Source organism: Motacilla alba, chromosome 1 (genome assembly GCF_015832195.1).
Source record: "Motacilla alba alba isolate MOTALB_02 chromosome 1, Motacilla_alba_V1.0_pri, whole genome shotgun sequence".
Lineage (NCBI taxonomy): Eukaryota > Metazoa > Chordata > Aves > Passeriformes > Motacillidae > Motacilla > Motacilla alba.
The window spans coordinates 111,457,983-111,484,226 of record NC_052016.1 but is presented as its reverse complement, the minus strand read 5'-3'; the positions used below and the strand labels follow the sequence as shown (position 1 = coordinate 111,484,226).

At 40.5% G+C, this 26,244-nt stretch overlaps 1 protein-coding gene and 1 non-coding gene across 2 annotated transcripts in view; both read right to left on the bottom strand.

Moving 5' to 3' along the window:
• The window catches only part of POLA1 (DNA polymerase alpha 1, catalytic subunit), a 189,114-nt gene that overhangs the window by 134,657 nt on the left and 28,213 nt on the right, over positions 1 to 26,244 (bottom strand). Inside the window, 6 exon segments of the mRNA XM_038163505.1 lie at positions 21,563 to 21,685; positions 21,915 to 22,064; positions 23,760 to 23,884; positions 24,390 to 24,486; positions 25,578 to 25,697; positions 25,956 to 26,085. Coding sequence (XP_038019433.1) covers positions 21,563 to 21,685; positions 21,915 to 22,064; positions 23,760 to 23,884; positions 24,390 to 24,486; positions 25,578 to 25,697; positions 25,956 to 26,085 — 745 coding nt within the window.
• Positions 24,048 to 24,178, bottom strand: LOC119710692. The gene has a single exon (XR_005259609.1).

Sequence of the window (26,244 nt, the reverse complement as noted above, 5' to 3'; positions counted from 1 at the left end):
AGGTGACATTTCACAAAAACCACCTCTGATCTCAACAGTGACCAATATTTGAGGGCTTTATGAGGCAGATCTTCCATACTAATGCTTCCCCCTAAAGGGAAAAACAGGGCCAGCTAATTCCAAGAAACACAGACGAATCCAAGTCAGCAGTCCCCAGTGAACACCTGGATGGAGGTTACATTTTAAGATAAGCTGTCCCTCGCCCCCCCACGCCCCCCTCCCCCCCAAAATAACAGATGTATCTTGGCACAGAAGCGGCTTCAGAAAAATGCTCCAATTGCTGCTCCTGCTGCGGGGACAGGAATTTATGATGGGCTGCAGGAAGCACCCCACTGGCCTCAACTCTGAAACACCAATGAGGGCTGCACTGCGAAGGACCTGCACACTGAGAGGGACTGCCAAGCACGCCATAAAGCAAGAACACCACATTACAATCTTAATCTTGCTTCCCAGCCCTGTATTTTCAGCCCTCAGCATAGATGGTTTTTTCCCCACACAGAAAGCATTAGGTGTCAGAAGGTTCATAGACTTGGCTCACTGATTGATTCCTAGTCTGATTTGTAAGGCTAATTAAGACATGGCCAAACTGTGTCCATATCTTACTTAACGTTGGTGTTCAAGCAAGTATCACACAATCTGATTAAAATTGACTAAAATGTCTTACTTCAGTAATCACTTAGACAGAATGAATTTTACATTAGCAGGATCAAGCACACGTCAGGCCTCAGTGGAAATGAAAAGGGCTTATAGTAATAGGATTTATAAATCCACCACATTAGGTTAATGGCTAAATGATTTACATGTAACTTTTCCCCCTCCTCCTCACCCTTCAACTCACACACAAAAAAAAATTCCTATATTTGGCACTTTTAACGACAAGTGTCAAGGCAAAAACAGACGTTCTTTTTAATTAGCTGAAAATTAAAAGCCACAAGTGATCCTTCATTAACTCTTTCATCGCAGAAATAATGAATTAGATTTTTATAAAGCCAGAATTCTTGAAGACCCTAATGAACCTTTTCAAACAACCACGAGTTATCTACATGCGCATAATGAGCCTCAAATGGTTTGAGCCAATAAATATGCAACTGATAGAGCGAGATCCTTATTCCTTATAAAATTGTCAGTAATGGGAGTTTTTCATGTGACTATTTTCAATTGCAGACAAGACTCTAAAAGCCCTTGCTCTTTCTCAGCCAGTAATTCAATCCAACAGTTAGCAGCAGTTACTAATGACACTGGAATATAGATGGCTTAAAGCCAACTCTCCCTCTTTGCAAGTGCTGGAATGTCCTACACCATGTGGTAAACCAGGTGCTTTGTTTTGTTCTTTTGGCAGCTGAAGCTTTCATTTTCTGGAAATTTGAAAACAAAGTCATTTAGCTGAGCCCCTGCAGCAGCAGTCACTTGCATCTGCTTCATGAACAGGATACAAGCATGGAGTAAGTTTATCTGCAAGTCCTACCTGTCTCCTGCCTCTCTCAAAAGCAAATACTAGGTCAGGTGGGAAGAGTGAAAGTTCGAGTTAAAATGCATACCACCCTTTTTTTTCAGCAAAATTAATTAAAAATTTTCAGTTAACAAGGTCAACATTTCTCAATGCTACAGTGCTTTGCACTTTCAGGTCACTGTACAGACATTAATAAATGAATCCAACACCAGGATTAAGGTTAACTGCCAATACCATATGTTTTAACATAATTTATCAAGCATCTACCAAGCATGTTACATTATCATCACCTCACTTTCCTTACATGGCTTTAGGAGTACTGACAGCCAGTGGAGCAGCACCCCATCTCTCCTTTATAGCCCAGTGTCTCCTCCACATCCAGGGCACCAAAAAGCCCGGGTTTATGGATATCAGTCTGCTTCTCTTGGGAAATTACTGCAAGTTGGTTTTGTTCCAAACAAGGACTGCGTTAGATGAAAGCACCTCACAAGGAAGCTCTCTGTTTTCCAGCCCTGGCCTGGTGGCATGACAATAGCAGCAGCAGAGGCTGTCCCTGGTCCTCTCCTCTCCCTTGGCCATCGGGGTATCAGGTTCACATTCTTTCCCCACAAACACTTGTCCCGTGTCACACAAAAGAGTGACCAACAAACCTGATACAGGGCCGTTAAATTCAGACAGCAAGGCACCACACAATGACCTTTAGAAGAACGATATTAACAGGTGGCTGGTGTCTAATACAAATAATTATATTACACTTTAGCAGCACAGACCAAAGTGGAAACACATTGTCTTGTCATCAGCAATTGAATAAGCCAAAGTAATGTTACCAGAATACCCTTTTAACACTCCTCTGTTACCTCCACAACTACAGAGAACACCTCCTGTGGGAGAGCGTGGTCAATGAGCTCTCAACTATGTCACTAGGTATTTCATATGAAAATTTCTCCAGGGTGTGTGACATTTCCCTCTCTAAGCAAAACAGGGACCTCCCTGCCAGCCTCTGGATAATCACACGAGTAAATTCAAGCACTGCTTATGAATTTCCCTTGTCTTTCCTCCTGGAAGCAGTCCACTAGAAACACATCCCTCCTTCAATTAAAAAGAAGCGGATAAAAGAAGCTCAGCAAAGTCCTTCAAACCCGTAAGAGAAACCTGTACAAGTGATCAAATTAATTACCCCCGTTCACTAATTACTTTTCCAACATCAATCATCTCAAGTTAGCAACAGTTTTCACCAACCTTTAACCCCGAGACCAGTCACTGTTTTGACAGGACGGGCAGCTGTGGCAAACAGCCGCAACATTTTGGGGCGGACGGCGATTTCTGACCACATCTACAGCCAGGCTGCACCTTGCAGGGGACACGGGGGGCCCTCAGCACGACCCCCTGGCCCTGGCAGGGCTTGCAGAGCCCAGCACATGCCACTGGCAGCCCCGGCTGCAGCGGGGCCAAGCACCAGATCAGTTTCCTGTCAGCTGCGACATGGCCGACACTTAAGCTGCCCAAAGGCTTCTCATTCTTCGCTTCAGAAAGGGGAGGGCAGGTTCAAGGACACTCCAGCCTGTCTAGAGTAGAGCAGGGAGAAAGCCAGGAAATCACACCTCCAAAACAACAGGGTGAGTGGTAACAGACAGCTCGAACGTCTACACGCGGATGGATGGTGAAAGTACTTGGGGATGTAACAAAAAACGGCCTACAGAGAAATACACTGGAAAAAGACACTACTTAATCTTCCATGTAATGGTGCAAGGCACCCCAGCTCCCACAGCAATGAACCACAAGCAGCACATGCACTGGGGAGCTGCCAGCAAACCGCTCAGATGGGCTGAAAGAGGAGTGCAGGAAAGAATAAGCGGAGCACTAGCACTGACAAGCCGACCACTGCACGTGGCCAGAGCACTGCAACAGACCCAGAACAACATCCCTCCCCTTTCTCCCTCCCAGGGAAAAACAGGTGCTTGCTCCCCCCACAGAAATAGGCCCTTCCATTTGGTCTAGCCAGAACAGAAGCCAGAGTCTGGGCAGCAAATCCCACTTTTGTACCCTGAGAAGACAGTTTGGAACTGTCAGGGGGATGCTGCTGGCTGGCACCTGCACCATCCTGGTGTTCAGCAGCAGCCTGCTCTCCCCTCCTGCATCCCTTGCTCACCTACCCTGTCGGAACCCAGGACATCCCTCTGGGTGTCCTGGATGGCCAGAGCTGCTGGCAGGGGGCTCTGAGACCCTGGCATGCAGCCAAGGACACATGTGGGGTTTGGATCTTAGCCCATGGAGCAAATCACCAACTCTGTAGGAAGAATTACAAGCCACACACACACACACAAGTTAGGTAGCATAGTAGAAGTAGTCATGGAGTGAAAGGAAGGGTTTTTGAGTGCTGTACGGGGGGTTTTAAACCTTGTACGCAGGGGTCCAAGTTTTGTACATGGGGGTCAGGGGTTCTAAGATGGAGGGATTTGGGTGTGCCCTGTCCTCCTCCTTTCTCCTTCCCAGCCTCCATGTCTTTGGTGATGTTGGCACTCACAGATTGGTTTAGAGTAGAAAGTCACCATTCAATATAGATAGTAGGCATTGGGGAAAAGCATAAACATGTAACACGGAATGTGTGATATCAAAGATGGCAGCAGCCCCTGGGAGGGCAGTGTGCCTTTGTCTGACCTGCTGAACGGGCCACAGCAGCTCAGGAGAAGAATCTTTTAGATAAACAACAATAAACAACCTAAAGAACAGACAACAGAGGACTACTGAGTCTTTCTTTGAAGGCACGGATTGGAGCAGAGACTTTTCCATCTTTCGGGGTCACCTCAGTCCGGGGGTGAAACCCCACAGTACCCCAAACACCTCACTATAGGTCAGACAGGGGGGAGAGTTGACTTTTACTCAACAGCTTTGGTAACATAACTCCAGGCTCTCACCTTCATCTGTAACCACCATGGCATTCAACTTGAAAGCCTTAGAAACGAGAGCAGTGCTTATGGCAAATTTGGGAAGTGATAAAAAACATAAAACGTGGATATTTTGGCAGTGGAAACGCTTTGGGTAGGAGAGGAGGGAAGAAGAGATAGGGAGACATTAAAAAACAGAATTTACGTGGAAAACAAGTCAGCAAGAGGCAAAAACCAGTTGTACAATGCACCTCCAATGTTTTCATACACGTAAAAGCATGTAAGCCCTGCTCCAAAGTTCTTTCCTCCACCAAAAAAAATCCCACCCTAAAGAGTCATAGAATGGCTTGGGGTTGGAAGGGATCTCCAAGATCACTTATCATCCAACCCCCAAGTGTCATATAGCATCCAGAATTCCACACACTACAGGGGCATGACTAAATTACCCTATAACAATATGCTTATACATACAAGTCAATGCACCGCTTCAAGAGTTACTTCTTGGTATATTAAGGTAAAATAAAAGCAGGGAAGAGGAAAGAGGAAAACAACTATAATTAGAACTACTTCTTTTCTAAATATTAAACATGTCACACTTGGGGTAAGAGGGCTCTTTGTTTTCTTTTTTTCAGAGCCATGCTCAGGCACTCAGGCCTGGTATAATCCACCCACTCTTAGTTTCTAACTACTTGGGACCCTCTTGTGGGCACAGGCACTGGGATTAACAATGCTTAATTGTTAATTAACCACCAACTATACCCAGAGTAGCTGCACTGGGATAACATAGCCTTCAATCATGGCACAGCCTTCAGCCACCAGGGTCACAGGGTCCCCTTCTTCACAAGGGCATATGTGCTGTCCAAAAAACCCTGGACCATTCCAATAGCAAAAGCCCTAAAGTCTCCAATGTATACTTCAAAAATGTTCCCCAGCTAGTACCAGAAAGCTCATCTAAACAAGCTGCATCCAACCTGGCTGGTCCCAACCTCCTATTTCACTCAAGAGCCTTAAAAACTGGCAACTTGCAGTAAGCATTAAAACACTAAAAGCTGCAGGAATTACTAATTTAAAGATGTTTCTCTTTACTACATCAGGAATTTTTTTGTTTAAAAATTTTATTTAATCCCATAAAATTCATGGTACAAGGTACTATCCAGAAACCAGGAGACATAAAAGCACACAAAATTTATTAGCATATTCAGAGGTGAATTACAGCACAGGTAATTCGATCCCTCCTAAGCACAAGTATGATCTGAGGAAAAAGACAAACTGATGATCAGAGTTAGAACAACAAAATAAACAGTAAACACTTCAAGACTGAGCTAAGACATGGGAAGCATCACTTTTTCCTTGCAAATGCTTTACACAGATGTACACTACAGCAAAGCAAACTCAGGATATCAGATCATGCACACATGGGTAGGAGCTATCTGAAATCTTTCATAAACATTTAGTACATAAACAAAGAAATCCCCCTGCATTAAACAAGGAAAATAATGAAAGGTCCAAATTAATTACTGAATACTACTTTTTAAGCACAAATATTTTTATGCTATGCCAAATGAGTAATACATAGTTCCTCTCTTGCCAAGAACACACGACTTGTTATAACTGCATAGAGTTGAGTTTATGAAAGGCATCCATTTCAGTAAAATTTTATCCAAAACATGTCAAATAAATTACAATATTTCAGTGTGCAGTGATTCCTTATTGGCCTTCCTCAATCACACACAGGCCATAACATTTAACTAAATCGAGTCTACCTCAAGCTTGTAACTTCAGGTTGAGTGACAGCATAATTTTTAGAAGCAAAGCAGGGGACCTTGATTTAACACAAATTATGGGAAATCCACCACCACCTCCATGCAATTCCTCGACCATGAAGCTAAGAAGAACCGAAACATGGCTCATTTATGCTGCCAACAAACACAAAAAACTGATTATACAGGAGAATTTGAGGCACAGTGAGGAGGAAAGAGAACAAAGAGATGCATTAGAGATTCCAAATTGATTCACACACGTTTGGGACATCAGACATCTGCATCATTTTGGTTCTTGGTTCCTGTGACTAGCAATGGTCTCTGGCACAGCAGGAAGCCCAAAAAACACACCTGCTTCAAGACTTCATGGAACAAAACTGAAGCAGCCTGTAGACTGCTGCATGGCAGAATGGTCTACTAAGACATCCAGCCCAGCCCCCTAAAACATACATCATTTAATCCTATTCATAAGGGTGGATATCTTGCTGTCTTTTAAATAAGGTGAAGTTGGGTTATCTTGGTTTTTGGTTTGCTTTTTTCCAACTTCACTGGCCACGACAGACAATTTGAGATAGATACTTCCTCATTGAGCCTCATTTCAGGGCACTTCTCACTACTGCCTTAAAAATAATCCATGCTTCAAAGCAAACTCCTGGGGAAAAATGTATTTTGTTGGCTCAGAGCAATATTGTCACGATGGCTGCTCAGTTATTCCCTTGAGGTAGACAGACTAAGTAGGAGGCTTTATCATCATTCAAACAGATGGGTTATTACACACATGACACCAACAGTTCTAGTAGATTCAAACATGGAACCTTAGTTTCAAGGCTGAAATATCAAAATGAATCCACTCCTGAGGAGCCCTCCACGTTATCAAACAGGCACACTTTACAGATACCTTTAAAATCATCACATCTACACTGCAATGATTTATCAAAGTATTCTTTTTTTTCCTTCCTTACAGAAAAAAGTGAAACAAACAAAACAGCCACTTAGGTTTCTCTGTATCTTCACAGGTTGCACATAAATGAAGCTGCAGTGCCCTGTACTTCCACGTCTGTAACCCCTTGCCTGAAGAGTGATAGTTTTGTGCAAGTCACAAGGATTGTTTTTTCTGCACTCTTTGTCTTTTTTATTCTGGGGATCTACAATCTCCTAAAAGAGGTAATTAAATGTCATAATTGTAAATACTAAATAGAACAACAACAAAAAAATCCTAAAAGGTAGGTTTAACATCTTAGCTTAAAATACACAAAATTAATTCCTATCTCCAGGACTATGCCTATAAAGCTGATCCTATGTGTATCAGTGTTTAAAGTCGTTATAATATCTCCACATAATAAAGATTCTGACTTGTAAACTGATACTGCTCAAAAAGGGCAAAATCACTGCAGCTACAAAGAATCATCCACTGTAAAATTCCACAGGTATTTCCAGCAGCCTACCATTCAAAGTAATTATCCACCTTTACCACTTGAAACACCTTTCACCTTTAAAATTCACACAAGGCATGGCCATTCACAAATACACTCCTGCAAAACTTCTCAATCTCTAAGTAAGGGACAGAGAAAATTAGGGAGATGTAGTCATTGGCCTTTTTTATTTCTGGAAACAGCAGTTTCCTGGGATGGAATAAATACCTGACCTGCTGTGTGCAGTTGCTGAAAGATGGTCCTAAGTAAAGATTTACATGCTGGCTGTAAAGAGGGGCTTAGAATAGTATCAGAACTCAGATCAAGACACTTCAAATCTGAAGATTCAATGAACCTTCTCCTGAAGGCATTTTTGAGAGTAACCAATAACAGATGCACATTTGCACTGCTCAGTCCCACTATTCCACAGCTTCACCATTGCAATTTTTCCTTTTTCCACTCGAGAAAGTCATCTGCATTTGTAATTTATTTCTGATATAAACTCTACCATCTTAAATTTGTGCTTAGGAATTACAGAGTCATTAATTGATAATGTACTATACTTACTAAGTAATATTAAGCCACTCAATTTATTATTTCTTCAGTGAGATGCTTGTAGGCTGATATAAGCCATAATATACTACACCAGTGGTACACAGTGCATTAACAACTTAAAAGTTAAATTCTGATGGGGTCTAGAAATTCCTATTACTTTAGATTTTCCATTTTAACAAAAACACAACCTGTGTTCAGAAGAAGCAAAGTTTAATCAATGTGTATGCTAGGTATTCAGTCTATTCTAGGAAAATGAGAGATGACCTTCACTCCAGTAGCAACTGGCTTACACTGCCCAGCTATGCATACAAAGGCATTCTGTGTTTGCTTTGATGGCCTGCACATGCCAGGGGTTGATGTCATTGATAGACTGACATTGCTGTGTTCTCACACAAAAACTTTATTAGCATAACAGAGGATCTGAAAGTGTGCTATCCTACTTTCTAAATATCTTCCCCATCTGCTGCTGGGTGACATATGCAGATCTCCTTCCCCTGCCCATTTGCTAGAACACTGCAGAACTCCACGGGAAGGGTCTGGTCGCATCTGTCTTGGGAGCAAGGCTATTGTTTGTGAGATAATTACTCTGTCCTTGTTGACTCGCAGCAATAATTGAGAACAAAACCACCTAATAAGCCAAGTTACCTAGTAATATAGCACATTATAACAGCAATGATTGCATATAAACTTTGAACCCCCTTTAGTGCCAATTAATTTCAAGAGCATTAGCACCAACAGTAAACTAATACGAAGCAGTTTAACTAATTAAAGCTTACTACGTAATAGGCTTGTAGCTTCAATTATCATTTTTCATGTTAGTCATCTGAAACTGTAATGATATGTACCAGCTGGAAAACATGTGCCTAGTCCCACAGCAACAGGTAAATGGAGCAGTTTTTGAAACTATGTCATGCACTTTCCTAGGAAAAGTGCTAACTAAGCCTTATCAACAGAGACAAACAGCAGATGGCAACAAATGTGCCAAGAGACATTTCATCCTCCAGGAAGAGTTCAACACAAGGCATCAGCAAAAAAGGAGCAGAGTTGGAAGCACAACTCCCACAGATCTTACCCAGCTGCTCTCTTCTGTAGAAAAAAGAATAAACACCCCAAACACAAAATCAAAACCCAAACCTAGTTAGACAGTGACTGTCACCCTAATGTACAGACTTCATGTGTAATCCATCTACATTTCTTTCCCAGAAAGTCCAATATCAGGTGCAGCTCAGCAAAGCATCTAAAGCCCTTTTCCTCATGAGAAGCTTCCTTCTCAGCTCCCAGTGAACAAAAATTTGCTTAAATCCTGGCTTTGACTCTCAAGTTTGGCTTAGAGAGTTCAATAAATTTTTGCTATTTTAATTGTATGTACAGAAGAGGACTAATTATCCAATCTTTTTTGAACTCTTGCACACTTTTGGACTCACTGAATGGAATCATGAAGTTGTTTGTCCTTTAGTGTGATGCCGTATTTCTCTCTACCAGTTCTGAGCATCCAGTGTTCCCAGGCTACTTTTGTGACTTGAAGACCTACAGCTATCCTCTCTAGATCATTTTATTCTTGACATTTACCTTCTTGACACACTGACTGAACTAAGCACTGAGGTAAAAGCAATTTTCATGTTTTCACGTTCACAAATTAACTTCAAGACACTGCAATTATCAGAGAAGCTGCCAGCATTTTTGGACAATGAATCTGTTTCTGAACTATCCCATCAACAATTCCACATCTCCCTTTGTTCCATCCCTATTCCCAAGCAAGCACACACCAAGAAGCACATTCAATTACTGGTTTGGGAAGCAAACATGGAAAACAGGAAAGAGGAAAACAAAATTAAAATAATAAAAAGAAAACTAACTACTTGCCATTTAAGAAAATCTATCTGCAGCTCATGTTTCTTTTTTTTCCAAACACTAAGGACAACCAACTTAATATTTAAGGGCCTACACTCATTTAATTTCAAAAGCAGTTAAAAGCTAAACATGCAAAAGAGGTTTTTCATTATGTGTATGCATATTGGCTCAGGTTTTCCCAAACTCCCTCTCTCCCAACATTCATTGCAATAGCTCAGAAAGTTGGTTGGGGTTTTTTCTGAAGTTAAGAAACACTTGCTGAGCCATAACAAACCCATAGACAATGTCTGCTTCCAACACTGCCTGTCCAAAAGAGATTAAATGATGAAAGGAGCATCTTGTTTATATAAAACTGCAAAATACCCCTTTGTGCTCAAGAGCTATATAGCAAGTCTGTGATGGTCTATGTACAACATAAACTATTAATAAACTATTAACCACAGTTCCTCTCAGAGAGAGGGGCTGACAGACAGTCACAGAACAGACTTTCCTCAAGTTAAGATGGAAAAGGCCAGGGACAAATACTAAGTCAGTACTGATACTTGATAATTGTGATAATCTACTAGCACACATGCCTGACGTGCTCTTCAAAGCACAGAGGAGCTGCTTGGCTTAGCAGTGAGGCTATCCCCTATTATGCAGGCCAGCTGAGCCAAAAGCTATGCAGGACTGTATGGAATAACAGAAGGATCATTTCTGGAATAGTCAAATAAATGCCACTTCATACTGCTTTTACCATCAGATCTCCTCTGGAAGATCCATTTCTTTTTCCTTGTTAAGTAAAAAAAATATAAAGGGGAGAAAATTAAAGCAAGAGCTATGTGGGGGAAGGAAGTAGCTGACTTTTAATATGCTAATAGAATAAACATCAGACAACAAAAATTTATTCCTAGAATGAAAACTAATAAAAAGGAAATTGGGACAGCTGCACAGTCCAAAATTGGCACCGATTTTCAGAGAAGGAATAAGATCCCTCAAACTCTTACTAAATAGCTCAGGAATCCCTGGCAAAAAATCAAACAGTTTCTTAAAAAAAATTGCTGTAATTTAACACAGTATTTATAACAGAGCAAAATGACACAAGCTTACACTCCAGGCTGGAAACTGAGACAGACAAACAAAAGCCACAGTTAATTAATCTTTCCTTGGTCACCATGTCAGACACTCATCCTTCTGAAGAAAACCCAGAACTACATGAGCTGCTCACGTATGAAAGACGAGAAATTTCTATCATTATTTTCTTAAAGTTCAAAATCTACCTCCAAAATACGGGATGGCATAAGGTCAGCACACTGAGGGAAGGCGGGAGGGAAGGGAAAGTTATTTTTATTTGAATGGAACTTTAAAAAATGTGGTTATCTTCCAGAGAAGCCTAAGAGCAATCAAATCATTATAAATGCCACTAGATCCCTATAAATGCAACCATCTCAGGGCCACAGAAGGAACTACTTCCATTAAGAAATTATGAGGAAGTAGAAGGAAAGCATCTGCCCTGTACCCCATCAGGCCTCAATTCCTCAATTCTAAGACCAGCTGAAGAGCTAGCATGCAAACTGGGAGGAAAATTTCATGTGTGTCAGCTTTTCCTTATTTTTTTAGAATCAGTGGGAAGTTTCTCACTGTAGGAGTATCAGAGCTAATTCAATTTATACATATACATATGTTAGCATAATACACTTTTTAAAAGTGGCAGCTTTCATAATCTACCCTTGATTCAGCAAGACATTTTTATTCCAGGATGAAGTGTTTCAGTTCCCCAAATTCAGCCCAATCTTGTTACAAGTCAGAAGCATTGTTCTGTGATTTACATAAAAGCATTTCCACTGAACTAAGCAGCAACTGACAGATCGGGTAAATGGGTTCCAGATAACATTTAAATAGCTGTGCTAATTACACCACACAGAGATAGGAACACGATCCCTTACTCAAATCCTCAGAGTAACCATCCAGAACACTGAAGAGAGGAGGAAAAAAAAACCTGATAGTGCAAGTCATAAGACAGCATGTAAAGGAATTTAAAAAAACCCAAACATTCCGCATAAACGATGTAATCTCAACTAATTAGATGCCATAATGATCTTCTCCCAATCTGTTAGAAGAGACTAGCAGTTAATAACTTCACAGATTTCCTCCAATCCTTTCACCAGGAAGGAATAGCAGTTTCTAAGTCATTACTGCTCTGTCATCCTGGACCACTGCCAAGAATGCGGAACTTTGGGACACCTGTCAATTAACACATTCTTGCCGAAGGCAGGCTCGGCTTCCAAGTCTATTAAAAATTAGTGCTCACAAAAAGCAGTCAGATCAAAACGCTGCAAAATTAAAATTAGTAGTGACTTCTTGAAGGACAACAACAAAAATCACCGAGAGGTGTGTCTGCTGAAGTGACTACAGACACACTTTGCCAGCAGATGATGTAACAGACCTTTTTTCCATCCCTACCATCTGTGGCACACGGTCGTACATACAAAAATGACTGGCGACCTGATGGACAATTGTGAGCAACTGTCAGATCCCAAGCTTTTCTCTAATCAAAGCTTTCTGCAGGGGTTCTCAGTCTAAGTACAGGCTTCTCATTGATTTTCCTTTATCCCCAGGATGAACTGCTTCTAACTCGAAGTTGGAAAATATGAAGCTATGCATTGAACCAAAAAACCCAGGTACCATACATATTAAAACATCAAGGCAGAGGTGCAATTACAATTTAAAGAAGCCAAAAGATTTCTGAGCAAATACAAAAATGGTATTTATCTAAGTTCAAAGATGATAGTGAGTTCTGAGGGAGATGAGGAGGAAACGGAAGAAATGAAGGCAGTCACATGAAAACCAAAACATCAGCTGTCATTGACTTAAATCTGGTTTGTCCAAAAATCAAAGGGTATGACCAAGGAAGTTCTAGATTCAACAAGTAAAATTCCAACCAGAACAAAATGAACTCAGAAGGGTGCACGCACTCCAGCACAGGACTAAGACGTTCCTATGCTTGTATGTCAATCTTCCACCTACTAATTCCAAATTCCAGGACAAAGCTTGTGACAGTTTAATATTCCAGAAAAAATTAAGAGCACCAAGCAAGAAAACTGAAGTTCACACTGCAAACTTTTTTTGCACAGAAATCACAGAATACAGGAAAGGAAAATTTAGTGTGCAAAGTGTGGTATTGCCTAATAAAACAGCAGAGCACACAGAGCAAGTCAGAGAACCAAACAAGTCAGAAGGGCAAAGCAGCCAAAGTGCAGAGCCCTTACTTTAGAATGGCCACCCTTCCCCCTGGCAACTGTTCTGCAGTTTCACCACTTTCCTTGGATTAAAAAAAAAAAAAAAAAAGTGTTTGTACCTCAAAGTCTTGTCTGTGCTTACCCAGTCATTTCAGGAAATGTGACCCTGAACTGCAGCAAAGCACATTATTACATTGTCCTGCTTTTCTGGTAACTTCCACTAGTTCAAACATGGGAATGTCTGCATTTCTGCTCTGTTTCATGAACTAAGCAAGTAATTTGAAAGAAAGCATTAACACTTTTTTCCTTTTTTTTTTTTTTTAAACCAAGGCTTATCAATCATCAGAACCCAAATTTTAAAAGTTTCTCCAGTCTCATGTAACTACCATGACTAGCACAAGCTCACAGAGAAATGACTGTCAGGTACTAAACCCTGAAACAAGGTTCAAATGATGTCCCATCATTCCATATATTTGATGGGCACTGCTTGATAAGGTCTTGCTCTTTCTAAAGGTTGTCAGTTAAAACATATGAAAGCAATTAAGGATTAATAGGAAAGGCAAAGGGAAATGAATATTTTAAATTTTTTAAACTAATTTGGGTGTTGAACTAGGATTTTAAGAAGCAAATATTCCTAGTGGTTCAAATTAGCAAAAACGAGTGTCAGATTGCAAAGCAGATACCAACACCTATAATTTAATCCTTCTCTCTGAAACCTCACCTGTATTTGATAGAAGGCATAGCCTGAAGCTAAAGGCAACACAACCCGAACATCTCCTGCATTACATCATGTATAACTGCTGGAAGGAAAGCCAACAGCGAGCAAGCATACTGCTGGTGTCTCTCAATCTCTAAAATTTGGGGGATTTATTTCATCCAGCTTTGACACTGCTCTCTTTCTACTACAAAAGGAGTCAGAACAAATCACCTTAGGCTGTATGCCTGACTTACAACATTCCCTGGTGGTGTTAAGAGATCGGGTATGCCCCAGCTTGTTAAACTACACCTCCTTCTCCAGAGTCCCAATCAGAATTCCTGATGCTGCCCACCAAGACCTCCCATATCCTTACAAGGGATTGTACCTGCAGCAATAGAGACAGTCCATCTTGCACAGATAAATAAAGATCTTAAAGTCTTTCATCTGTCTCAGAAGTATATTTCAGTGCTGAAAATAGCATAAGCTGTTCATGCTTATTTTCTAAATTAAGCCAATGAATCCTGGCACAGGCCCAGTGAAAGGACATAGCATGCAAGAGACTACACCACCAAATCTGCACAGCAAAACCTGCATTTGAAGTACTCAAACATTATCTTTTTAGCCCTGAAACCAAAACAGCCTGCTAAGAACAAGTATCACTGCTGACATATCTTCATTCTTCCAGTTTTCTTCCCTTCAAATGATGAGTTTCATCTGTTAGATCTTGCTGACCTTGGTGATAAATCTCAGTGAGAATGACAGGAACTTCTAAACTGATGGTTATAAACCAACTTTGGTTTGAAGGGATCTCTGGACATCATTTAACCCAACCTCTGGCCCCAGGCAGGGCTAGACCTGCCTAGTGCAAGGCTCTGCATTTCTGGGAAGAGTCTGGCTTCTTCTAGACATTTCCCTCTAGGTTGTTGAAGTTAATTCCATCCTCAAAAAATTTTATCCAGAGTGAAGGAACCCAGCTTTCAGCCTCTTCCTGTATGTCAAAGTAGGATCATCACCACCCTGAAACCACTACCTGAAAACAACAGACCTAGCAGGCTCAAATGAGTATTTATCCAAGAGGAAAAAGAACAGATCATTTCATTGTTAATGGAACTAAAAGTTTCTAATAAAATTTGTGGTGAAAAAAGTCAGCTATCGCACAGTGGGCAAGATTCCCAGGAAATATATATATGAAAATTTTTGATAATGAGATCAAGGTGGCATATCTTTGAAGGACAGTATGAATATTTATTTAAGTCTCGTGGGAGACAGACACTTCAGTTAGACTGTTTTTCTGTCCTCTTAGGAATAGTGCTTGAAAATTAAAATTATTTTTAACTCCTGTTTGAAGTATCTTTTATTTCCAAAACTTTATTGCCATCTAGGTATCCAAGCCCAGGGTTTCTAGAACAAGCCAACATTCAATTTAAGATAAATGCATGACGCAAACGAGTGAGGCAGTAAGATACTAAAGAACAACTTCTGCAGAAGTCTCAGAACCCCAAGTATTTTTGGACAAGCTACTAACAAAATGTATACTACTAAGTATACAAGCTACTAAGAAAATGTATACTGCAAAGACATGCAGTGCTGTCAAATACACAGGCTGGAGAAAACCATTAAAGCATCAGTTAGCATTTGTATTCTTCTAACCTTAACAAGAGGGTTTGGAAAACTAAGGTTAGAAGACAGAACCCAGGCAGTTTACCAACGGTGGTATGATGCTGCTAAAGCTCTCAACCTCCATGGTGAAGCACCTGTGCTCCTGTGTCTCCCTTTTAATAAGGCATCTCTATAAGACAACCATGAATGATGCCTGTTAATCCCCACAATATTCTAGACAGGTTTAAAGCATTTCTTTAGTAATTCTGGAGCTGAAGCATGGCAGACTTTGGAGGGTGCAGGATTCAAGTGCATTCCCCAATACTTTACTGAACACTTGAGAGCCTTTCCTGTTACCACTGGATAGGGTGAGACATTTCTAGCTCCCCTAATCTTGAGGTGCCAGCTCTCTACCCAACACACACAGCTTCTAAAAGGGGACATACTGTTACAGCTCAGACACAGAGAATGTTCCAGAGACCTTGCTCTTCCCAGTACTCTGGTGCTCAGTTTTACCACAGTTCTGGCTGAGGAATATCTTGCTGTTGCCTGGTCAGCCAGGTTAAGATATGACACAAGGAAAAATCGGTGTCTTCTGGCAGGACAGAAATAAAAATACAAGATAGGAAACCATAATAAAAATCAAAAGTACAGAAGAAAGAAAACAACAACCAAAGAAAACCTCCATGTGTTATCATATTAATAGTAAGCCCACAGTTTCACAGTCAGGTATGAGCTGAAAAATGGATGGTCATGCCTGACCCCTTACATCTCACACTGGGCCTGCCCCCACTTTCCAACCTCCCCCTTTCCACCAGCTCTCAGAGCACACAGCGAGTCACTGAGCCATTGATCCAACTGAAATCAATTTGGTTTTCCTCTGGAGTTAGTTTTCAACTCGGATCACCAGGCTGATCCAGCTCCCCATGGGGCCATGCAATTGCTATAACCCATTCACAGACATCAGCAGTCAGGAAGAGAGAGGCACCACACCTCTTGTAATACCACAATCTCAAAATAAGCAGGAAAAAAAAAAAAAAGAAGAAAAGAAGGTCTCTCTATTCATCTGACCCGCTGTACAATCAATCTGAATCTGATCAATCTTCCTAAACATTTCTTGGTGAATACCCATTAAATAAAACCTTTATTTATCCCCTTGTCCAGAGGGGGGAAAAAAATACCAACATGTCAACCAAAATAAAATAAGAATTTTTTTTTTTTTTCTTTCTCACTAATTGCCTCCCCACCCAAAATATTCTGGCCATTCTTCTTAATTGAAATGTTTCGTTTCCTCTCCTTGGAGAGCTAGATTCTGTATTAGACCAGATGTCATCCCCTGTACTTGACTACCAATAATATTTCAACAAATATGAAGATTATCCATGATTTTTCTACTACTTGGTACTCAGTTCACAGCTCCAGACTGTATGCAGCCTCTCCTTGTCTACTCTAACTAGTTTTGGATATCAGCATGTAGAGTAGCATACATAGCTTTTTCACAGGCTTACAGTTGCACACACAATGCTAAATTTAACAACAGTGGCAAATTATTTAACCCAAACAGTTCCCATTTTGGGACAATGCAGCAATTTAGCATTATTTCCCCCAGGATTTTGGGTTGCCATTTTCATATTTAAAAGCAACTAGAAACTCTTTGCCTCGCCTTTCGCCATCAAGTTCCGCGTCTTCCAAAATTGTTATGTTGATGTTGCATCCCCTGTTTGAATACGGATGGCATGCTTATAACAAGACATGAGGAGGCTCCTTTCCCTCTTTTAGCAATTCTTTCTCCCACAGTACAACATGGAAGAAACCAGGAGTCTGTCAACTGCCCCATTCACGTGACAACACTTGCAGACTGCATAACCAATGCTTTGGGTGCAATCAAGAGAAAGCAGCTGATGATCATTTTCCCTGGATGAACAAGACTTTAGAAAGAAAAAAATGCCTGGATTTCTTTACAGATCATAATTACAGTAGACGGCCATTAACCTGCTTACCTACCCTTAATTTTTTTTAAATGAGCTCATCTTTCTCCACTTCATTTTTCTCCTCCCTCATCCATTCTTCTCTCAGACTGCAGCAATAACATGCTTTTATTCTTTCCTTTTGACTGCCAGGGCCTTAAACTAATTATTAATTGAGAATGTATCTAAAGGATCTGAATGAGAAAGTTGGAATTAACCCAATTGCCTCTTTCCCCCTTTTATTTCGCATATTTGAACACTAGGTCTACCTGTCAGCACTGCTGAAAACAGCAAATGTGTTGTTTTCCTTTCAAAGGCAAGTCTGCTTGGACAAAAATATGCAACAGCAAAAAACAACACAGGGAAAAAAAAAAGCAAGTACCTGGAAAAGGCCTCAGCACTGAGTGAAAGCCATTAGCAAGCAAGCTGTCTACGGTTAAATTCTCTCAACAACTTTGCTGTTCCGTAGGGGAACCCTGCAGCAAACGGCATCCTGCATTTAGGAAACCAGACAACTGACACTTCATCAAAAGGCTTGTCCTTTAGAGAGGCTAGAACGGCATGACCCGACAGTGCCTGCTGGTGCAGAGCTGGCTGCTCGTACAGCTCCAACTCATCTTGTTTCCAGTTGTTAAATTACATTAAAGGACAGCTAAAAATATATTAAATATTTTCCTATTACTTTTCCATGCAAGCAACTGCTATAGTTACAACAAGAGTAATGTCCAGGCAAAGGCTTAGTAACATGAGGGGTGGAAGGGAAAGTCCATGAATCCCTCTAACAAATTTCTGATCAAAGGTTTGCAAACGTAGAATTTTTTTAAATTTAAATTTTGCTGAACTGAGGCATTTCATTCAGTCAAAAAACAAAAATATTTACATTTGCCAAAACAGTCAAACAGCTCTTGGCTACAGTTTTAACCCACTTCCACTGCACATTTTTGCTGTTTTTTTCTCCCAAAACACACCAGAACTTAGCAGTCTACCTGCGACACCTAAATTCTGACAAGATCACACTGATATGCCCCTGTTAAAGATTACCCACAAATGAAAAAACAAGGGAGACCCGATCGAAACAGCCGATAATCAAGGTTTAAACACTTGGACAAAAATGAGCGTTAATTGCTGGAGGATCTCCAGGGCTCTATCGCCATCTAGCGAGCCCTGCCCATGCTCTCACACTGTCCCCAAGGCGCTCCCTGGGCACACACAGGCTACACTCGGCTCACCCAGCCTGCCCTGGCCAGGGACGAGAGGCTTTGTTACATCTCTGTTCCCTGGCTGAAGGAGAATAAAAATGAAGCATATATCTCTCTACAGCTGACCGAAGAGAGCCGAGCTTTTATGGATTACACTGCCATAGAATCGTAGAATGGTTTGGGTTGGAAGGGACCCCAAGGATCACCTACTTCAATGATCTAGCTTTTTAAAAGTTACTTTTCCACACCATGTTTAATACTTCTGCCATCAAAATGAACACGCCAGGTTCTACTAATATAGTTCAGAAGTTCTCTAATACAGTCACGTAAGTTTTTATAACAGCAGTGTGTAATTACAAGTATTTTTAGTCACCGTAAGGAACCCCATTGAAGGATCCGTGGGTTTCGGGCTGTAAATCCCCCCGGCTAGTTTGGGATTTAGGCCAGCACGGATCCTACATGGACGAAGTAAAGGACGAGAAGCGCTCTTTCTCCACGTGGTTCTGATGTCCTGTTTATTAGCTGGGAAGGGACATCTGCTGCATAGACCATCCAGGTGAAAAAAGAGAGGAAGAGCTCCAAACCCAAGGGACATTCATACCCGCGGAATGGGAGGCGGGGACGGAAGGCCACAGCCAAGGGGACACCAGTGAGGAGGGGCAAAGGGAGGGGCTACAGGGGACAGACCACCTTATCCGAGGGATACGCCATCTGAGGGGAAGGGGAATCATGTCTAAATACCTGTATCACAACACCCCATGGCAGCTCCACTGCCTTTACTGCACCAGCATCTCCACACCACAAAGAGAAGTCAAGAGCCCAGGAGAGATGGTCCTCAGCACTTGGCATCAGGTGCTTGAATCCTTCCACAGCTTCAGTGGAAAGGTTGTCAGTCACACAGTTGAAAAGCATCTTTTCACAGGACTCATCAAAACTCATTCTCAGCTACATTAAAACTTGATGCTAGGATGAGCTTTAACAACTTCAACCTGAAATGCATATCTCCCACTTTCAATTATTCTGCTAAGACTTACGATTGAACTGTAATTGTGTTAGTGCAAATATTAAGTTCAGTTTTCATCCCACACAATATTTTTCCCACTTAGACTTCTACAAGCCTACCTGCATTTACTCAGGTGCCCTTGACAACAGTATAAAAACAAGGTATTAATTGCAGATCAGAAAAGGCTATTTAAATTTAGGCCATAATTTTTCCATAACAGTTACTTTTTAATTAACCTTTTCTTACAGAGAACCCTACCCTCCAGATACTTAACATTTACTTCTTTTACATTGGAACTGAGTGGTAAGAGGAAACTGATGAACAGAAAGACTAACATAAAAATTAATGTTTTTCCAGATCAGATATTTCAACTTAAAACAAACAAAAAACCCCATTAAAACCAGAAAACTACGGTGTCCTCGTGTCATCTTCTGTGGCAAAAACTCAAATGTGTGCAGAGGCTTGGCAGAAGCCAGCACAGATCCAGCATCACCAGAATTTAAGAGGTAAGAAATCTTTTCTAACCAAAGATCAACTATGTAAGAGAAACCATTTCTAATTATTCCCTAGCACGTTCTGTAGCACCTATTTAGGATTTCCCCATTTCACCATCACTCTGGAACATAAAGCAGGAACACCAGAATTTCACGTAGTTATCTCATAACTGATACATTACAGACAAATGTGAATAAATTCCCTGTGCAAACAACAAGTATTCCCCCATCTTAACAGAGGGCAAAAGCTTAAGTACCCACAGAATAGCAGGCTTGTGACAGGTGGTTCATATCACACATAGAGATCACTACAAAAAAAAAAAAAAAGAAAAAAGTAGAATTCATTACTTTTAAAATACCACTAGAAAAGATGAAGCTTTGATACTCAGCTGCTTTGCATGCCAGCCTCAAAGACAACATGAAGCTGAATCTTCCATCAACAAGCACAATACCTTAATAAAGGAAATACTAACTTCTGAATTCACGTGGCTGCACGGCACATTTGCAGTTACCAAACTGGGACATTATTTCGGAGTTAAACAGATGTGTAAGGTTAAACATAACTGCTTACATAAATTGGGAAGGCAACAAATGTGGGGTTCTCTCTAGAGAATTGTTTCGATAGGAATTAAAAACAAAGATGTGTTACCAGAAATAAAACACCCCAATGCAACTGAGTTGGGAATTGTGAAGTGGGTGTGCCCTCACATCACAGGGAGGATGAGCCTGTCAGCAGGGATGTGACCTCACCCATCTCCCTGATCAACACAAGGCCGACCAGCCATCCTGACACAACTGCTCCTGGCACCTTCGCAGGCTGCTGCTTGGTGTTCTCTTTTATAAGGAACTTATATCAAACATCATTATGTTTTAAGACAATGAATGTGTATCAGTGGCTTGCTTTGGATCATTAAAGATTCTTCTTCTCACAGGGAGAAAATGGATGTGGTCTGTATTGAGCCACCATCCTAATCAGTAGCAAGAGTAGTTTGGCCTATAAAGTCAAGTGCAACTCTTACAATAAAATATGAGGCTAACGAGAAACTTTAAGGAACAAAGAGTTCCCAAAAATAAGCCCCGATACATAATCCACTGGCTCCAGGATTAATTTGCCCTATCACAAACTGTAGGGTTTCAGGAAGCCATATCAGGCCACAGGACAGTCTGGCTACAAGCAAACTCATTAAAGCTGATGCATTCCACCAAATCCAAGTCTAACCCATCAAGCAGAACTCAAAATTCATGGAAAATTAATTGAATTTCATTCATTGAAAATGAAAGCAGCCTTGGTTTTTGGTTTTTTTGTTGTTTTTTTTTTTGAAACCAAATAGTTTCACAAGAAAGATAAACTTAAGAGTTCTGAAATCAAAAGCAGGTTCAAGAACAAAACCATTCTTGCATTCAATGAAAAAAAAGCAGGTGGCCTAAATTCAGCCTTTTTACATGTGTGTATAACCTGTTTAATGACTTACCTCTCTCCCTTTATGTGTCACCAAAGCAGCCAAAGGCTTGGCATAGAATCTGCTGTAGGAAAATCCCAGGCAGCCATACATGCTGTTAGCAGTGAGTTTCAAAGCTTTCTGTCTGATATCATACTGAAAAGAAACACAACCAGAAAAAATGATCCAACCACAGCCATCAGGGAACAGAACTTAATGCTCACAATTACATTCACAGCTTTTTTATACAGTCTGCAGCAGTGATGGGCTACAAATAAAGCACATTACAATCACTGCTCACCACTAATCATCTCTATTCTACAAGGCTGATCAGGGCACTTAAGGGGAGAGGGGGAAAAAATCAATGGAGTTCTATAAAACACACCTGTAAATAGAGGTCAGGATTTAAATCTGGCTGTTTCATTAACTGCTTAACTTGGCGTCTTCTCTCCACCAGTTTCCTGATTTCTTTAGGCAAAATTCCCATTTCCAGAGATGGGTCTGGAAGCTCTGGAATTTCTTCCTCTTCTTCGACCTGTGAAATGATCACCACTGCTTATCATTTTATTGCTTGAAGATTAGATTTTAATGCATTAAGTGAAAAGCTTGGTGGGAAAAAAAAACCCAAACTCTACAGCCTGTACCAATTCCTGCAGAGCATCCAAAGCACAGTTTAGAGCAAGCATGAGAGGTTTCTTTGCAGTGTTTAACTGCATTACTTAGGCTCTGTGCCTCAGCAGGGGCAAAGTCTGTTTCACTCTTGGAGAAACACAAAGTAGGCATGGATCAGTAGCAGGAAGGCTTTTGGTTTTTATCAGTGTGTGTTATATATTTATATACCTATACAAATTCAGGTAAATAACACACACACATTCTCACTCTTAGGTATATATAGATAAATACAAAAATATAAAGAAAAGTACACACACAGCAATTCCTTCTGTGCTGAAAAATCCATCCATTTTTTATCATGTAAGTACTTTTGGTGTTCAGACCTGTCAAAAGGAGCACGTGCTCTGTGGAACTGATACTCTGACTGATATAACTGACAGAAGTAGAACAAAAACTCCACCCCAAGCAACTCTTGATTATAGCAAAACAACACAGCAGAAAGGACACCTTCTTAGCATGACTGGAGAAACAGCAGAAATGGAAAGGTATTTCAAGCACAATGGAGTGACAGAAATGTGCAAAGGAAGGGCAACGCAGACATGGTGAGGTTGGCAAGTTTAGTAAAGCAGGCTGAGGAGAACTGCAACAAGAAATTACACCAAAGCCTGATTAAACATCATACAGTGAGAGAATCAAAATTAGCTGCTTCAGGTTGAAGCACACTTCAGAAAGCAGGGAAAATCCAAAGACAACTTGAAGGAACTTACTGACAGAACTCCACATACTTGTCTCCTCATTTCTGCTACTGTGTTCACATTTCAGTTGCTACAGGACTAACTAATTCCAACCTGTGAGCTGATACCAGTTAAAAATAAAAGCCTCTGCTTTAACCTTTAGACCTGACCAGCTCAAAGCTTCCGTTTACAACACAGCTCCATCAACAAGTGCTTCAGCACAGCTGAGGAAATGAGAATCTCCAGCCATGGATAAGCCAGAGCCAACACAGCTGCTCATAAAACAGTACATCCCACTGTACCTTCAGGAGGTTTTTCAGTTTGGTTTAACATAGTTTGAACACCATGAGTTTTTGTGAAGCTGGTGCTACAGCTCACCCAGTCACAACATCTCCGTCCCAAGTCACACACATGATTTTCCTTAAGCTCATAATCATATTTTTTCCTGTAGAAAGCATGAGACTTTTGCCTACCTCCATCAGGTATATCTACATAAATATACAAATAGGAAGTTAACTTCAGGAAGCCTCTAGCAAGTTAGGATGAAACTAGTAAAAGGGCTTAGAAATTGCTAAGGTGGATGTGTGGCTGAAAAGGGTCACAGAGCCCCAGTGCAATCTTGTTTCATGATATCAAGAACAGATGGAAGAGAACTTACCAAGATTCTGTAAGAGTATTACAGAAAGGAAGGTGACAGACACAAAATATTCAAAAAAGTCCCAACCCACAAATGAACACATACATCTTTAAACAAGAATCACTTTTTATGTGTGAAAGGGGACAAAAAAATAGTGAAAAAGAACTGTTTCTTAAGGAGCTGATTCACAGAGAACACTCTGAAGTTAAGACAGTGTAATTGAAGGCACAAGTTAAAGCACTCGAACCTCTGCCCTTTTCTGTGCTTCTGAAGACAGTCGCTGCACTGTGGTAAAGCAGATGTTGAACTCCTGAATAATTGATGGGTACAAGCTGTTGAAGTCGAGAAGCAAAATAAACTTGTCATAAAAACCTAAAACAGAGTTTAAAACAAAAGTCATAATTACTCACATCTCCCAAAGGACTTCATACAACTCCACAGTTAATATTTAAGTGACAGTAATACCTTGTACCACATTTCCATAATCCAAATCCCTTCAAGCAGCTGCTGAGATGCCCCAGTGCCCTCTAGAGAAAGCTGTCAGAAGTGGAACGATCCAACCCCATTAACTCACCAGAGTTGAACAGATAGCTTCTGTGTTACTCTAGGACACTTGGACAGTTTTCCCCACATAGAGGAGAAACTGAAGGAAAACTTACGTGTCCATTAGACAATCATGCATAAATATACAGCCCTAATCCCTCAAAAGAAGCAATTCCACAATCAATGTTGGGAATTCTGTTGTATGCTACGAGATTCCTCTCACAACCACAACACCAAACTCCCACAACCTCAGATTCCCCACTGCACTCTCTCTGTATCAATATAACCTACCTGTCTCTAACTTGATTGAAGAAAGAAAATTGCCACATCTTACCGACTTTGGGTTCCAAGACTAAGCCCCCAGCATATGCTGCTTTCTTTTTCCCTATCTTTGATTTATTCTGATCTTCAAAATCTTCATCTTCATCCACCTACATTTGGCATTTAAAAAAGTCATTATCTAGTCTCTAAGATTTCTGTAATGTTAGAGGAGTTATTTTTGGCAAGTCAAATACAAATTTGGGAGCCAGTGCAGAATTCCTTTTAAAATATATGCAAAATATGGTGTTTTCACCATGATCCTTACTAAAGCTCTCTACATGTCAAAACAGCATTCAAACCAACTCTGATAGGAAAAAAACTGCTAACAAGAGATTACAAAGACCTTAAAGTATTGTCATCATTCAACATGGCACCAGAATGCCTTTTACAACTGGCTGTACAAGTCCACACTATGAAAAAAAATCAACTCATGACCCAGAAGTGGTATAATTGTCCAATTAAAATGTTCGTTTTGCAAACAGAATGGCTGGGCTTGAATAAAACAGATAAAAACATTACTACTGACCTAAAGAATATTCTGCTATTTGTTATGCTGTAATAAGAATTCTTCTCCCAATAGTTCAATTCTATTCTGAATCATTTAGAATTCCAGTGCTGCTTTGATGCAACAATACAATCAACAGAAGTCATTGCTTTCAAGTTTGCTGTTGAACTTATTTAAAACTAAAAAGCAATATATAGTGAAATACAAATACTCTCTCAAATTTTAATTTGTTCACTAACAAACATCTAGCTATTTCTGTAATTATTATTTATAACGGTATTAGACAAAGGATTTTTTTAATACCTTTGGATATTTCATCCACATAACAAATTTTTCTTTCTATACTGTTCATCAAAATAACTAAATGCAAATATGAAACAACACAGAAGGTCTTCTTTACTGTTTCCCCCCACAGACAAGTACTTAGCTTATTTTAATTTTAAACTAACAGAACAACTGAGCTTTTACAGATCTGTGCTGCAATGGAAAAGCTGTTACACTGTCCCACTCTCATTATGGATTCCACACAAAAGCAGTGTTTTAATTAAGCATATGCTGTACCATTAAGTTATATCTGAGTTATATTTGGGGTTCCTTATGTTCCCACACAACAGTAACACGCACAAGATGGAAGAATGGTTTTTTTTCCTTTTTTTTTTTAATAACAATTTTTAGGAAGAGAAAAACTGGACCCACCAGCTTCTGTGGAGGCTTTTTGAAGACTTGTTTGTCTGGCACAATGTAATCCTTCTCATGAAAGGCATGAAGCAGCAGGAACTCGTTACGCTCTGATCGTCCACCCATCATTGTCCTCGACTAAAGAGGGGGTGAAAAGAGAACTCAAATCAAAAGCAGAGAAAATACTGACAGCAAAACTCAAATGTGATACTTTTAAGGACGTTTTACATTATGACTTGATTAGAACATAGAACTCTCCTCGTCACAGCAAAAAATTTAACAGCATCGTGCATTCTAAATTAGTGTTTAGAAATTAAACCCAGCAAATCAAACACAGAAAACACAGAACTGTTTGGAGGGGACAGTGGAGAGGGGTGGAAAGTAATGAAAATGTACCATGACATTGCCAGAGATGTTTGTTATCTGAAGAGCCAGTGGCAGAACATTCAGCTCACACATGATCTGGAGAATGAACTTGGCATCTGTCCAGGTGTTTTCCAGCATGAACAGTAAGTGAGGAGAATCACTGGGGAAAGAAGGAGCATGGCCTAGCACAGTAAAATCAATCTCCTTTGTACTCTGTAGGCTTTAGCCCAATGAGCTGTATGGAACACATGGTATCTGTAGCACGTGACTGATGAATTTTATAGCAGTCTCTTGTAATTGAAAAACCACCCCAAAACTC